The sequence below is a fragment of the Myodes glareolus genome, chromosome 11 (genome assembly GCF_982192425.1).
Source record: "Myodes glareolus chromosome 11, mMyoGla1.1, whole genome shotgun sequence".
Lineage (NCBI taxonomy): Eukaryota > Metazoa > Chordata > Mammalia > Rodentia > Cricetidae > Myodes > Myodes glareolus.
Genome location: NC_142036.1, coordinates 15,468,224 through 15,482,959, shown reverse-complemented (window position 1 = coordinate 15,482,959; position 14,736 = coordinate 15,468,224). Strand labels below are relative to the sequence as shown.

The window sequence follows — 14,736 nt, the reverse complement described above, 5'->3', positions numbered from 1 at the left end:
TGAGACAGGGTTTCTCTGTAGCTTTGGAGCCTGTCCTGCACCTAGCTTTTGTAGACCAGGCTGGCCTTGAACTCACAGAGACCTGCCTGCCTCTGCCTCCCAAGTGCTGGGATTAAAGGTGTGCACCACCTTGAAAACTCCAGGCTGAAGCTAGGCATGACAATAGCTAGCTCTGAGAAGGTGGACTGGAGAAGGGACACAGGAGGGACAGGGATGCAGCAGTGGACAGCTGGGACCAAGGGAAAACCCCTGTTGAGCTCATTTAGAGACATAGTCAGCCCTGGTCTCCAGGCCGCTGAGAGGCTGGGGAAGAGGAACCTCCAAGGAGAAGTGGAAAGTCTAACTCTCCAGAGGAGCAATTAGGGTGTGGATTGGGCTGTGCACCATCAGGGAGTGAAGTAGCCTACTAGAACAGGGACTGTGGAGCCAAAGGCTGGGATGTCTCAGCTAAAGGCTGTGCCTTCCCAGCCTGGAAGACCAAGAAACCCTCATTGCCTATCCCTCCTGGCTAGCAGATCAAGGCCAGCCAGGGCAGAGACCTGGAGAGGTACAATGTCAGGAACCTGGGTTCCTTCACACAGGCTGGCCTAGTCTGGCCCCAGAGGAGTCCCACTAGCCAGCAGGACTCTAGAAAGGACATGTTTGTGGAGCCGGGCCACCCAAACTTTACCAGGCTATAGTAGCCTGGTGGTTGGAGAGTGCAGCCGAGAGTTGGTCACTGCTACTGTTTCTGAATAACTCAAATCTCATGCCCTCCAGTTCCAGTAGCTGAGGACCACAGGAAAGCTCTTCACTCCCCACCCCAGCGCTCTCCCCTCTCCACTTCATGCTCCACTCCGGGGAAGAACCTTTCCACGAGAAGCCCACGGGGGCTCTGATTCAGCTCTACTGAGACAAAACACTCCTACAGCTTCCCCTTTCCGCCTGGTCTCCAACAGCTCCTCCCCCAGGCCACGCGTGAGCCCAGTTCATCCAGTTCTCAAGAAGCCAGGGATAGCAGGGCCACTTTTGCGGAATGCCCCAGACTACCCCTGCTCCTTATACTTGGTCTGGCCCTGGCCAAAGTCTCTGGGTGCCCCACCGCTGCTCTCCGGTTCCACTTTCTTCTAAGATTCATCCTCGGCTCCAGGCAGGGTATTTCGGAGCTGTTTGCAATGACGAAATGTTCTGGTGGGCTCTAATAAGGAAGCCCTGGTGTTACACAGTTGTCAAAATACACTTTAGGGGCAGGGATATCCAGCGGGCAGAAGCTCCATGCTCTGGGCAACCCTAAAAGACGGCACGCAGACAAACCGCTGGCGAGGAGAGGACTTTTATTTTGTACAGTGCTCAGATCTCTTAGGCAACGCGCAAGTATTCACATAAGACCACGGGCCCAGAGGCGCCAGCCAGGAAGCATCCTCTGGGAGCGCGCAAAGGACAGAGCAGAGGCTCCCAGCAATCTCTGCGGTGTTATTGACGTCATCAAAGAAGCGCCGGAAGTGTGGCTGCCACTGGGGAGCCACGTGTGAAGCAGAGAGCCGGTGTAAACTGGGTGAGTTTCGGAGCTGGCGTACGCGGCTAGGGTGGGAGCGGCGCTCCGGGCCTGCCTGCAGGTCCCTTGCAGAGAAACGTCCGGGCCGTCAGAAGCCCGCTCGGGGTACTCTGGTCAGAGGGTTCCACGGAATCCTGGCTTGGAGGTGACTTCGCCCTCGCGCTTTGCACGCCTCTCGGAGGCCACCGTCTTCACAGCCGAGGAATGAGGACTTTGTTCTGGTCCTTCTGGTGTGGGAATCCTTGGGCCTCTACTATTGTACACTTCCAGACCTAGAAGGGCTGCATATGTCTGGCTAAGGTGCATCTCTGTTGGGTTGTCCGATCAAGTCAACTACCCATACTGCTCAGAACTCGGGCCCCACAGACCTCTTCCCAAACCACAGATCCTCATCCTACCTCCTGGTCTTCTGACTAAACGCCTCACGCCCACACACCACTTCCCCAGGTCCCTGACACTTGGCAGATGTTAACACCATGAGCTTCGTGGCATACGAGGAGCTGATCAAGGAAGGCGACACAGCCATCTTGTCACTGGGCCATGGCTCAATGATGGCAGTACGTGTGCAGCGTGGGGCACAGACCCAGACCCGGCATGGCGTTCTGCGGCACTCAGTGGACCTCATTGGCCGCCCATTTGGCTCCAAGGTGATCTGCAGCAGAGGCGGCTGGGTATATGTGCTTCACCCCACTCCTGAGCTCTGGACAGTGAACCTGCCCCACCGCACACAGATCCTCTACTCCACCGACATTGCCTTACTCACCATGATGCTGGAGCTGCGACCCGGTTCTGTGGTCTGTGAATCAGGTGAGCTCCTACATAAGGTGGGAGTCAGACCCATAGTTAAGATAGTTTGCAGTCAGCCAGGCGGTGGTGACACACGTCTTTAATCCCAGCACTCAGGAGGCAAGGGCAGGTGGAATCTCTGTGAGTTCGAGGCCAGCTTGGTCTACAAAGCAAGTTCCAGGACAGCCAGGGCCGTTACACAGAGAAACCCTGGATCTGGAAGAGGGGTGGGAGGAAGCTAGTTTGCAGCCAGGCCATCTTGCAGATGTGTGCTAAATTACTTGGGTTTTTTTGTAGCAACTCCACTTGGTGGGGAGGGTGTGACTGCAGGGAGTGAAATGACATCTGATGGGGACTGGCCTGGGTTGGAGGAGGAAGAAGAGGAGGCAGCAGTGCCCTCTGAGGGTCCTGGCTTGCTTTGATGTGTCAGCAGGCTTGTTTGGTGCTGGCCAAGGTGCTGACTGCTCATCTCCCTGCCCGCCTTCCTGGAAGGAGGCTGATTATCCCAAGAGGTCTGTGAAAATTCTGTCCCCCACTCACTCGCCCTCAGCCCTTCACCTAGTTCCAGTGAAGATTATCAACACTGTCACCGAGACAAGGACGGGGTGGGTGGTAGCAGTGCATGAGAGCCAGCTGTCTCTCACATACACCCCTAGGTGCTGTGGCCACTGCGTGCAGCAATCTAGACATGAGTCTTCCACAAGGATGAGTCCTGGACCAGATGTGACTAGATCCTTGGTGTGTTTGTGGTGGGCTAGGAAACGGGTTCGGGGTCACTATAGTTCCCGTTCTCCCTATCCTGGCATTCTCTCCCTGCAGAGGGAGACAGTGGACAGCAGAGTTGAGAGCCAGCCCTAACAACTCTCTGCATGTCCTGTAGTAGGCACTATCCTCTCTCCGGCCCTCACCCCTTTTCAGTCAACACACTCCTCTGCTCCCGTGTGGTACCAAGTTCCTGCCCTCAAAAAGACAAAATAGGCAGTGAGCCTGGCGACCATTCAGTGCTGATTGTGAGAGGCTTATAACTGGGGATGCTTGGTTGAGGATGACTTAGTGGGATTCCCCAAACTCAGAAAGTTGAGGATCTGAGAAGGTGACCTTTGAGTTAAAAATGATGAAGTGCGACCAAAAGCCAAAGAAAAGTTGTACAATTGCCCCAAAGTGGGATGCAGTACTGGTGTGCATTGGCAAAAAGGCCACTGGCTGGGACATGAAGTAGGGGCAGAGGAACAGAAGATGAGGTTGGGAGGCAAGAGGGGGCCCTTCAGAGGGCTGTTAGGAGTCTGTAGTCGCCCTTTAATGGGAAGGTGAGCCCGACCACTGTGCAAAGCATAGATCTGATTGACAGTGGTAAAAAGAACAGAGGTTCCGGGTGGTAGTGGTGGTAGTGTATGCCTTTAGGCCCAGCTCTTGAGAGGTAGAAGCAGGAGGATCTCATGAGTTTGAGGTCAGCCTGGTCTACAAAGGGAGTTCCAGAGCACATATTACACAGAGAAACCCTGTCTCAAAAAAACAAAAAGCAAACAAACAAACAAAAAGAACAGAGGCAGGACCAGTGTCTGCAGATAGCAAAGAGGGAGGGGCCTGGTGGGTGAAGCCCAGAGGCGGGAGAAGGAATCGCTGGTGACTGGAGGTGGGATGGCAGGGTGGGTCTTGATGGTGGGTGACTGACCAGTCTGGCCCCTGCGGTGGGTGTCACTTCCTGATCTTGGAGAGATCAGACTTGGATGGGGTCCAACTTTGAGCTTAGGGTTTTTTATTTTTGTTTTTTGTTTTGTTTTGTTTTATGGTTTTTTGAGATAGGGTTTCTCTGTGTAGCCTTGACTGTCCTGGAACTAGCTCTTGTATACCAGGCTGGCAGTTCCTCTGCCTCCCGAGTGCTGGGATTAAAGGCTTGTGCCACACTGTCCGGCTTAGGTTTGGGGGCTTTGTAAGAGCACTGCTACAGCGGGGTCAAGAGGGTATACTGCTAGAAATGGTCACCAAGCAGGAAGGGGCAGTTACAGGGTGAGCGGAGACAAGCTAGCCCAGGTCCTGGAGTATATGAAGTCAGGTGAAGAAGGGTAGCCCTGCTTCTAAGGAAGAGTGGAGGCTTTTGGACAGACTCGTGACATTATGGGAAGGGTGGAGCGGGTTGACTTTAGATATCTAGATCACGTGAGCTCAAGCAAGAGCAGGTAGAATTGCCCCTGTGCAGTGCTGGTGGATTTATCAGGGTTGGAGGTGTGGGGAGGGTGAGCTGACCACTGACCTGAGTGAGTCAAGGAGCTCATGGGAGGAGGTAGAAAACAGGAGGAACGGCTGTCGGTGAGGCTCATGGATTAGCCACAGTTTAGAAGAGGCTAGGTCAGGATGGGACAGGCCAGCACTAGCCCTGCCCAGACTCACCTATGTCCGCCCCAGAGTTCATGCTTCAGACTTGTTCTGTGTATGCACTGGGTAGGGCTGCCCCTGTCCTCTCCTGTGCCCATTCTACACAACCCAGTATCCCAAACCCAGGGCCAAGGCTGCCAAGAGCAGACAGAACTAGAACTCATGATTTGATCCCCCCTCTGACCCTGGGGGCAGCTGTCCTCTTATGCCTGTTTGACCTTCTTCCTCCCAGTCAGGGAGCTGTTGTGGGTGGGTATAGTCCTCAGATGACCCGTCAATCCTCTCGTCTTGTCCTGCCAGGCACGGGCAGTGGTTCTGTCTCCCATGCCATCATCCGCAGCATCGCCCCCACTGGCCACCTACACACAGTGGAGTTCCACCAGCAGCGGGCCGACAAGGCCCGGGAGGAGTTCCAGGAGCATCGCGTGAGCCAGTGGGTGACTGTGCACACCCAGGATGTGTGCCGCAGTGGCTTTGGTGTCATCCATGTGGCTGATGCTGTCTTCTTGGATATCCCATCACCCTGGGAAGCTGTGGGCCATGCCTGGGATGCCCTCAAGGTTGAAGGTATGTTGGTGGTGTTCATAAGGGTGCTGGTAGGGTGCTGAGCTTCTGAGTCATCTAGAACCCAGGGAGTTCCAGGTTCCTGTAGGCCACACAGTAGCAATGGCCAGACCAAGGCTCCTTTTGGCCCAATGTGAGGACTGACTTGGGCTGGCTAGAGACCAGGGTTAGGGAAAGATGGGTCCCATTCTTCAGCCTAGATAGGAACTCACTGAGTCCCAGGCCCTGGCAACTCCAGTGCAGGTAGGATCTACATGACAGGACTCCAGGCCTGGATCTAATATGGAGGTCATAGGCAGTCCCCTGCCCCCAGCCATCTCCTGCAGACTCCCCACACCCATGCTGCAGAGCCAGGCAGCTGGACCCTTTTAGGGAAGATGCTGTGGAGGTGGAGCAAAGGGGAGGCCTGGAGAAGGTCGGCCCTGGGCCAGAGAGGCTGCTGGTGAGTCCCAGGGATTTGCCTTTTCTGGAGAAGAAGCAGGCTTGGCAGCTGGGCCTGCTTGCCTCCAGGCTCCTTGCAAAGGGTGGGGGAGCCTCAGAGACAGGCACTGCCCAGATCCCTGTGTCTGCCAAGGTGGCCTGGAGCTGGGAGGGGAAGCCTGGAGGTCCACACCTTAAGGACCCTGATGCAGAGTCCAAACCAGGCAGATGAGCCTCCACAGAGTAGGCCAGAGGCACCTGTGCCTGTGTCCTGGGTCTTGTCCCATATCCCCTTCTTCTGGGCTCTTTCCCAGATCTCCATACCTTTTCTGTATGCCTGGTGTTTATAGCACTGCCTCTCTCTGGTGGCTTCTGCTCTCTGTGCTGACATCAGGCTCAGTAGGGGACTACTTCATACCTACCAGGTGTCCTGTGTCAGGGAGCACTGTGGGTATCAGGCCCAGGGACATCTGTACACACTCCTTCCCTGCCCTGACTTGCTCATGATCCCCTGCCAAGATACAGATAGAGTGTCTCACAGTCTCTGGGCAGGCTGAGTGAAGCCTGTGGGCTGCCCCAGTGGGAGGCAGCAGGGAGGAGCTCAGACTGTGCTCTCTTTAAGCTCCTCCTGTTCCCAAGAGCCAACGACAGCCTCTAATTTCCTGTGACAGCAGCAGCCCACACACCGCCCTATGCTACCCTATTGTTAGAGCTATTCTTGGGCCTGACTCTGACAGCCCTGACCCCCAACCCTCCACTGACTCCTACAAGGCAGGCTGGCGATGCCTGCTGGCAGCCAGGGAAACCCAGGCATCTTAGGCTTAGTCCTGGTTCTTGACCTGGGCTCCTGCCCCTGCCCCCACATGGGCCAGCAGATAGGGCACAGCTCTACAGCTTCCTCAGGCCCCTGCATAGTTCCTTGGTCTGAGGGCTTACAGTCTGCAGGCAGTCCTGAGCCAGCCTAAGGTCCAGGGTGGGTTGTGGACGCCACTGACCCTGCCCTCTGACCCCGTGTCTTGCTCCTGCAGGTGGGCGCTTCTGCTCCTTCTCCCCATGCATCGAGCAGGTGCAACGCACGTGCCAGGCACTGGCAGCCCGAGGCTTCACCGAGCTCAGCACCCTGGAGGTGCTGCCGCAGGTCTACAATGTGCGCACCATCAGTCTGCCCTTGCCTGACCTGGGAGCCAGCGACTCAGAGGTCAGCGTGGGCTCCGATGCCAGCCCCTTCCGTAGCGGCACACCCATGAAGGAGACTGTGGGCCACACTGGCTACCTGACTTTCGCCACCAAGACTCCAGGCTAGTAGGCCTGGGCAGGAATACCACGAGCAAGCAAGGAGGCCAGAGGCTGCCTTATATGGTCAGCCACTGCCTGTGAGGCTTGTGTTTAGAAATAGTTGGCAGGGTGGGGGGCAGGGGCCTCCTGGGTAAGTTGAGGGGGGTGAGTAGGCTGGCCCTGTTCAGGAGGGAGGCATTGCCGTCTGAGAGGGAAGCTCCACCCCATCACTGCTCCCCCCAGGCTCTGTCCTGGTTGTTCTTTGTTGTCCACATGGAGTCCCCTCTGCCAGAGGCTCTCCTGGTTGTTGAGACCAGATGGTACAAGCTGAGGGCAGAGGAAGCCCTGGGCACTGCTTGAAGCCTGGACTGACCTACAGGGACAGTGAACTGTCCCTTCCGTGGTAAAGACTCTAACCACTGGTGATCCAGCGCTTAGCCAAAAGCTGTGGTTGAGCTAACCCAGAAAGCCTGGCCCTGCCCTTATCTTCTCTGTATCCCTGGGGCTAGAGCCAGGCTGGCGTGGGGATCCAAGGAGGTGATCCCATTGTCTTGAGTGCTGCGTGGGCCACGTGTGAGCACACTTGTGCCCAGGATCCCTGATGTGTTCTGGGACTAGACTCGTCCTGTGCAAAGGGAGTCCAGTAGGCGGGTCTATGTCTCCAGTGATCTCTCAAGCCCACACTGGAGCGAGGGTCAGAGAGGAGCCATGGAATAGGTAGCGCATGGCCTAGGAGCTCTGGCTGTGGCCCTGCTGCACATGTCACCTTGAGTCTGGTGTCCATACCTGGTGTGGGGCTGCCCTGCATCTGCTGCTGGTGCATGGAATCAGCCATTGGGAGAATTGTCTGTGTCCTGCTGGCCCCTGAGCATACCTAGTGGAGCAATAAATGTTCTGTCTTACCCCCTACCGCGTTGACTGTTCCTCTGCCTGCCAAAGGGGCTGGCCTTCGACTGGTACCCAGGCCACACTTGGCATCTGACCTCTGTCCTTCCTCTCTGTTCTGAGGATTCTGTCCAAGCTCTAGGACATCAGTCCAGGACTCTTCACAAAGGCACAAGTATGATCACCTCCACCCCCTGCAGAAACGGCCTCCTGGCCCTGGAGGTGGAGTACCGGGCCTCTGTAGCTCGGCACCAGGCTTCCGTCTGTAGCTCTTGTTCCACGTCCCTTCCCACATTCCCTGAAGGACCTAACTCAACGTTCCTAGTGCTGACTTTCTAGGCTGCCCATTCCCTGTGCAATTGTAGGTCACCTATGGATGGAAATTTCATGGCTTGGGAGGCATTATGTACCCTCAGGGATGTTCAGGGTCCCTTGGACCACTAGCCTTGCTCCAAGGGGCTTATCCCTCCCTCCAGGGCCTGGTCTCGGCTTTAACGTAATGCCTAGCCTGGAGGATGTGAGAGAGGTCCCTGGACCATGTCACTTCAGTGCCAGGAGTTCCTAAAAGGTTGTAAGCTGTGCACTCTTGGCACCCACTCACCCTGCCTGGCCCCGCATTCTCTGCTCGGCTATGGAACACATAGGCCAGTAGCCAGCGAGGCCCAGGATATCTTTTTTCCCTGTGGAATTCACAAGGCCTGGGTGAGGAACTGTTGCCAAGGCTGGAAAAACCCAATCTACCTACTGCCCCGTGGGCTAACCAAATTCTGCTTTTGTAGTTTGTGGGCCTTGGAAGGACTAACCCAACCCCAGTTCACGTCAGCTCAGACTGGAGCTCCAGCTGGTACAGAACTTTGCTCTGAACTTCGTACCTCAGGCTCTGCTCAAATCTCCCTCATTTGTTTGAGCAGGGTTTCCCATTGTAACCCTAATTGGCCTGGAACTTGCTCTGTAGACCACAGTGACCTTAAGATCAGAGACCTGCCTGTCTCTGCCTCCTGAGTGCTAGAATTAAAGGTGGGCATCACCACTGCTCAGCAAATCATCCCTTATTTATTTATTTATGTGCCTGTGTGAGGTTGTCAGATCTTGGAATTATAGTCAGCTGTTAGCTGTCATGTGGTTGCTGGGAATTGAACCCGGGTCCTCTGGAAGAACAGTCAGTGCTCTTAAGCGCTGAGCCATCTCAAATCATCCCTTCTTGGTTGCTTTCCCAGACCTGCTCACTCTCAACCAGGAACATTCAGCTCAGCCATCCTTTGCCTTACACCCTATGCTGGTTTGCTAAGGGTTGTCTAGCATGGAAATCCCCAAGACGAAGGTCCCCAGGTCCTACAGGCTGAGTCGGACTCCCATGGTTGGGTGAATCCTGTTAGCCCATCCTGGGTGGTCACCTGACACAGGCAAAACCATAGAAACTTCCCATCCAGCCTGACTCCTGTCTCTGGCCCTCAGTCTCCCTTAGACCTTTTCCTGGGTCACAGCCTCCTGCACTCTTGGCAGGAGCCTGACTTAGAGCACCAACCCTGGGGGCCCTGGATGCATGCCTAGGTGCAGATCCTGTTCACTTGCTGGGCGCTCCTGGCCAGGACAGTCAGCTTCTCCGAAGGGGTACACCTCCTTTTTGGCCTCCTGTAAGCTATGCTTGGGTCTCAAGATGTGCTGCCCTCTGAGAGGTTTCCAGCAATGGCTCTGGCATCTAGTGTTGGGTCTCCGGATGAGGAGTGGGTGGTACAAGGGTTCAGGGGACACCTCTGCCTCTTACATTGTCTCAGTCTCCTGGAACCTGCCCTTGCTGTGCCCTCTCTTCTCCTTCTGACCTCTGAACTGTCGTCTCTTCCTGCCTCAGCCTGGTCTGTGTCCTGGGAACAGGCAGATTGCCAGGGTACCCCAGCACCAAAGAGTTCTCCCTGCCCGCCACTGCAATGCTACACAGGTGGGGAAGCAAGACTACCCAGCTTGTACATCAGAGGCCAAAGCAGATGGGTAGTGAACACTTGTGGAATTCGGGCCAGCCTAGGCTGCTCTTGCTTGGTCAGTTGACTAAGAGACTCCTTAAGGAGGGGCCTCCCTCAGGCCTGAGCTCCTGAGGCCACAGGAGCATCTGAGAGAGGTCAGTGCCCAATGTCCCCAGCTCTGTACCCACAGGGGTGAGGAGTTTTACTTCACAGCTGGCCATGCTTGAACCAGGCACACAGTGTGGGAGACGTGAGCAGCAGAGGAAAGCAAAGGTTCGACTCTGCTATGTGGGTCCCAAGGAAGAGACCGCAGGTTTATAGAGTTGACCCGACAGCCCTTAGGCATGCAGGACGGGGGTGTGCTCAGTCTCTGGATATGCCCCTCAGGTTGGTGGTGAGTCACCTCCCTGTGGGGATGAGACAGTGACAGCCTTGTGGCTTATTGAGAGTGTGTCATGTCAATGGTTGGAACAGTCGGCTTGCAAAATGCTGTTGTGATTATGCTGCCTGCTCCCAGAAGCCCTCCTGTGGTGGGTGGGGGTGGCAAGATGGCTCAGCAGGTAAAAGCAGGCTCCTGCCACCAAACTTGCTAAGCATATTTCAGTCTCTGGGACCCACATTGGTGCACGGAGAGAACCAGAGAACCATCTGACTTCCACATGTGCCCTATGGGACATACAAGCATCCCTGTCCCCCTCCCCCGCAAAAAATAAATAGGCAATAAAAAATGTGTGTGTGCTTGTAAGCATGTGAACATGTGTGCATGCATGTGTGAAAGCCAGAGAACAGCCACGGGTATCTTTGGGAATGCCACCTGCCTCCTTTAAGATAGTGTCTCATTGATCTGGAGCTCACCAATTAGGTGAAACTGGCTGGCCAGGAACCCATGTATCCTCTCCAGCAGTGGGATTATAAACTTGTCACCACACCTGTCGGTTCCCCATTGGTTCTGAGCGTTCAGCTTGAGACATGCTGTAGCAATGGAGCTGTCTCCACCTCAGTCCTCTCTTGTCTGTTTCAGAATCTAAGGCCAGAATTTGGTTCCATCTCTGGTCCATCTGAGATGTGCCTTTGTGCTCCAGACAGCAGAACAGCCCTTGCAGGCGCTCTGCCGTGGCCTTTGCGTTTCTGGGCCCCTGAGTCATGAGGACCATGGCAGAGAAAGTCAGGGCGTTGCTGTGCTTTCTTGTGTGTTGAAGCTGACTAGTTCTGCCTGGGCGTGAGCAGACAGATTCCTCTCTCTCTCTCTCTCTCTCTCTCTCTCTCTCTCTCTCTCTCTCTGTTTTGCTTTCTGAGACAGGGTTTCTCTGTATAACAGTCCTGGCTGTCCTGGAATTTGCTCTGTAGACCAGGCCTCAAATTTATTGAGATCCGCCTGCCTCTGTCTCCCAAGTGCTGGGATTAAAGACAGGACCCACCACCTGGCAACTTCCTCGCTCTTGACCTCTACAGGTTCCCAGGTGGTGTACTCATTAGCTGCTGCTATGGACATGCAGGGTAACATGTAACCCCAAAGGAGTGAGAACAGCAGACAGACCTGCTCTTGAGACTTGGGGCAGAGCAGAGCGGATGTCAGCTTGCTGCTGCTGGCTGCCTCTCCTGCTGGGACTTATGCCAGCATCACGAGGTACAGCAAGTCCCAGCCCAGCCGCACTGGGGCCATCAAAGCCTTTGGTCTCATTGTGTCCAGAGATACTTCACTAGTCACTGGTTGAAGCATAGCTTATGCCTGGCCTGGAGGAGGGAGGGAGGGAGGGAGGGAGGGAAGGAGGGAATATCCTGGGGGAACAGCAGGTCACCAATTTAGGGAGATAAAGGAACAAGTCCTTTCTACCCTTTCCCAGCTTTGGGATGTAGCTGCAGAAGCCAGCAGCCTGTGCGCAGGCTGCAAAGCCTATGGGCTTTGCATAGGGGTCCCCAGCAAGGAGGGCCATGTCCATGAAGAGTAGCCTGGCCAGCCTGCTTTGAGTCTGTTGCCAGGACGAGGGCGTTTCAAAGTCAGGCTGCCTCCAAGGCGGGATCTTTAGCGGGAGGGAATAACTTGGCTCCCACCAGGCTGAGAATAGCTCAGAATTGGGTCACGCTCACCGAGCACTCCGGTCACAGCCTCCAGCCTTTGACAATAATCAGCTTTTTCCCCCGACATCTGTCCCTTCAAAGAGGGGGAGGCAGTCATGGGCATGTTTTTAGAAGAATGTGAGAGAAGCTGGTTTTGATGGACAGCCTCCCTGCCCCCACACCACACACACACACACACACACACACACACACACACACACACACACACGCTCAGGCTGGCAGCATAAGCCCTCCTGCCCATCCTGTCCTCTCTCCATGCCCAGGACCCCTTAGACTCCTGCTGAAACTGAAGCAACCTTGGTGCTCCTTGCAGATGAAGATGGGGTTATCTGGGAGGCCGGAGCCCAGACCCACCCCTGTCTCTCTTTTTTGTCCTGAGTGTTGGATGGATGGATGGATGGATGGATGGTCCATACTATTTCCCTCATCTGGATGAAGGCATGGTGGTACTGGGGCCGCCTTCCCTTAAGGACTTTGGGAGCTTAAGTTTCTCAGCTCCCAGTGACCTTCACTGAGGCAACCCCTCATACCAATTTGCCCAACATGAAACTCAGAAATTCTTTACCCAGATTTACCCAACCATGTTTTCATAAAACTCCAGTAGGTTTGCCTTGGCTGCACCGGGGCCCTGACCGTCCTTCCACAGCCTCATTGTCCTTGCCTCCACATCCAGATCTGCCTGCCTCTGCTGATGTGCCATGTCCCAGTAAACAGAAGGTGTCAGACTGGGGGGCGGGGGAAGTTTCCAGAATCTTGCCTGTGATGAGCCCTGAGCAACACAGCTGGAGCCTTATGTTCTGAACCTCTTGGGTCAGTTGTCTCAGGGACAAAGGTGACCTAAGACCTAGAGCAGTGTCCTTCACCATTTTAGCTGGTCTTCTGAGGGAAGAGGTTGGTATCGGCATTGAGCTCAGAACCTCTCCTGGCTCTGGCAATGCCAAGTTATAGCCTGCTCTGTAGGCCTTCCTGCCAGATCCTCCCAAGCTTGGGCTTCCAGTGGCTTAGCTGACCCAGGCTTTCCTGCAGAGGGGCAGCTTCAGGCTTCCCCCGCGGGTATGGCAGGTTGTGTGAGCGTGTATGGAGGTTAAAGGATGGGCTGTGGGGAGATTGGTTCCTTCCACCACGTGAATCTTAGAGACTGAACACAGGTTGTCAGACATGGCTGCAAGTGTCTTTACCTGCTGAGCTATCTTATCAGTTCAATAAACGCTAGTTTGAGAAATCTTGATTCCCTCTTTGGTTTAGCTACTAGGAAACTCAAATCCCATTGCTGTCTTGGAACCCATGCCCGTATTTCCACTTCGGCTGCTGCCAGCAAGTTGTACATTCAAGTCCGTCCTTGTGAAAATGCTGCCCCAGACAGCTGTGTTCCTTCTGCTCCGCAGAAGTGTTTGGTTCTTTAGTCTTCACAGACCACAGGGTGGGTCTTCTCGTGCCAGGCAACAGGATGAAGCATAGCATACGCACACGGCTTGCGTGAAGCGTCCGTCAAGTTGAGGTTCTCACATGTGTCCCACCCTCGACACCCTTCGGCAATCCCAGAAAACTTCCACCAGCTCTGCTGGCCATCAGCAGGCTCAAGTTCAAGAGCCTCTGCTGGAAGGGCCTGGAATCCCTCAAACTGGCTTTCTTGGTCTTTACTTCTGTAAACTGGAACCACTGTTATTGTCTTACGGGGTCGTGTCCTACATGAGAGACCCTTTGCTCCTTCTGAGCCTGCGCTATCTGTCACAGGTCCTCGGTTGTTCAGTCTGGGGAAGTGTGCCTTGGAGTCCCCCAAACACTTCTCGGGTTTTCTATCTCCCAGTGGCTCCATCTTGCAAAGGCACTGGGGCTCCTGGAGAGAACCTGCATGCTCCACTGGGCAAGGACCTCGTGGTCCCAAGGTGAGAAAGCCAAATGGTGTTTCACTTGGTTTTTTGAGACAGGGTCTTAGCCAGGTGTAATGGCCCAAGCCTTTAATCCCAGCACTTAGAAGGCAGAGGCAGGTGGATCTCTTTGAGTTCAAGGCCAGCCTTGTCTACTGCGCGAATTCCAGGACAGCTAGGGCTACATAGAGAAATGCTGCCCAAAAAAGAAAAAGAAACCACTCTGCAGGCTTGTTTACAGCCCATCTCACGGAGGCATTTTCTCAATTGAGAAAGCCTGTCTCGGAAAACCAAAGAAAGGGGCGGAGAATCTGGATCTAATGTTTCCCAGATCCCCAGGGCTTGCATAGTGTGTTCCTCCACACTGGTTTCCAAGTGCTTTCTTTCATAAGACAACTACCAGGAAACTTGAGATGGATTGAGTCTTTTCTTTTTCTATTTTTGTTTTGTTTTGTTTTGGAGACAGGGTTTCTCTGTGTAGCCCTGGCTGTCCTAGAACTAGTTTTGTAGACCAGGCTGGCCTCAAACTCACAGAGATCCGCCTGCCTCTGCCTCCCAAGTACTGGGATTAAAAGCCTGTGCCACCACCATCCAGCTCATGGATTGATTTTTGACTGTTTATAGCATGATAACTTTTTCAGGATACTTGTGGTGTTTGTAGGAGGATATGGTGGCTGAGCATTACCTCAGAATAACCTGAGTGGAGGGTTAGATGGGGGCGCGTAGAGACACAGCAAGCCAGGCCCTCGCGCTGCTGCTGGGTGGGGCGAGCTCTTCTGTGGTAAAAATGCTCCCAGCAGTCCCTGCTCCAAGCCTCACTTTCTTAGAAATCCGACAAGTTGGTGAACGCTGGTGTTTTGAGTTCTCCATCACTGGGACCACAGCAAGACGCAGGGTGGCCCTGTCCCCCGTGCATTCGTCCTCTCCTCCAGTGTGGCTGGCCTGGAACCCACAGTCCTCCCCCTCTGCCTTCTGAGTGCTGGGATTACAGGTA

At 54.7% G+C, this 14,736-nt stretch overlaps 1 protein-coding gene across 2 annotated transcripts; it reads left to right on the top strand.

The window, feature by feature from the left end:
* On the top strand, positions 1-7,861 carry Trmt61a (tRNA methyltransferase 61A). Of its 2 annotated transcripts, XM_048431369.3 has the most exons (4): positions 1-1,534; positions 1,982-2,341; positions 4,994-5,260; positions 6,706-7,861. In XM_048431369.3, the coding sequence occupies exons 2-4, from the start codon at positions 2,011-2,013 to the stop codon at positions 6,978-6,980; spliced, it is 873 nt and encodes a 290-aa protein (XP_048287326.1). In that variant the 5' UTR covers positions 1-1,534; positions 1,982-2,010; the 3' UTR covers positions 6,981-7,861. The 2 variants fall into 2 exon arrangements, with proteins under 2 accessions (XP_048287326.1, XP_048287327.1); XM_048431370.3 differs by lacking the exon at positions 1-1,534 and having other exon boundaries at positions 1,541-2,341.
* Positions 7,862-14,736: the final 6,875 nt, after the last annotated feature.

Excerpts from the sequence above, each read along its gene's own strand:
- Trmt61a (XM_048431369.3), top strand. The coding sequence starts at position 2,011 with ATGAGCTTCGTGGCATACGAGGAGCTGATCAAGGAAGGCGACACAGCC. Across the intron at positions 2,342-4,993 it reads TTCTGTGGTCTGTGAATCAG|GCACGGGCAGTGGTTCTGTC; the intron begins GTGAGCTCCTAC and ends TTGTCCTGCCAG. Across the intron at positions 5,261-6,705 it reads GGATGCCCTCAAGGTTGAAG|GTGGGCGCTTCTGCTCCTTC; the intron begins GTATGTTGGTGG and ends TTGCTCCTGCAG.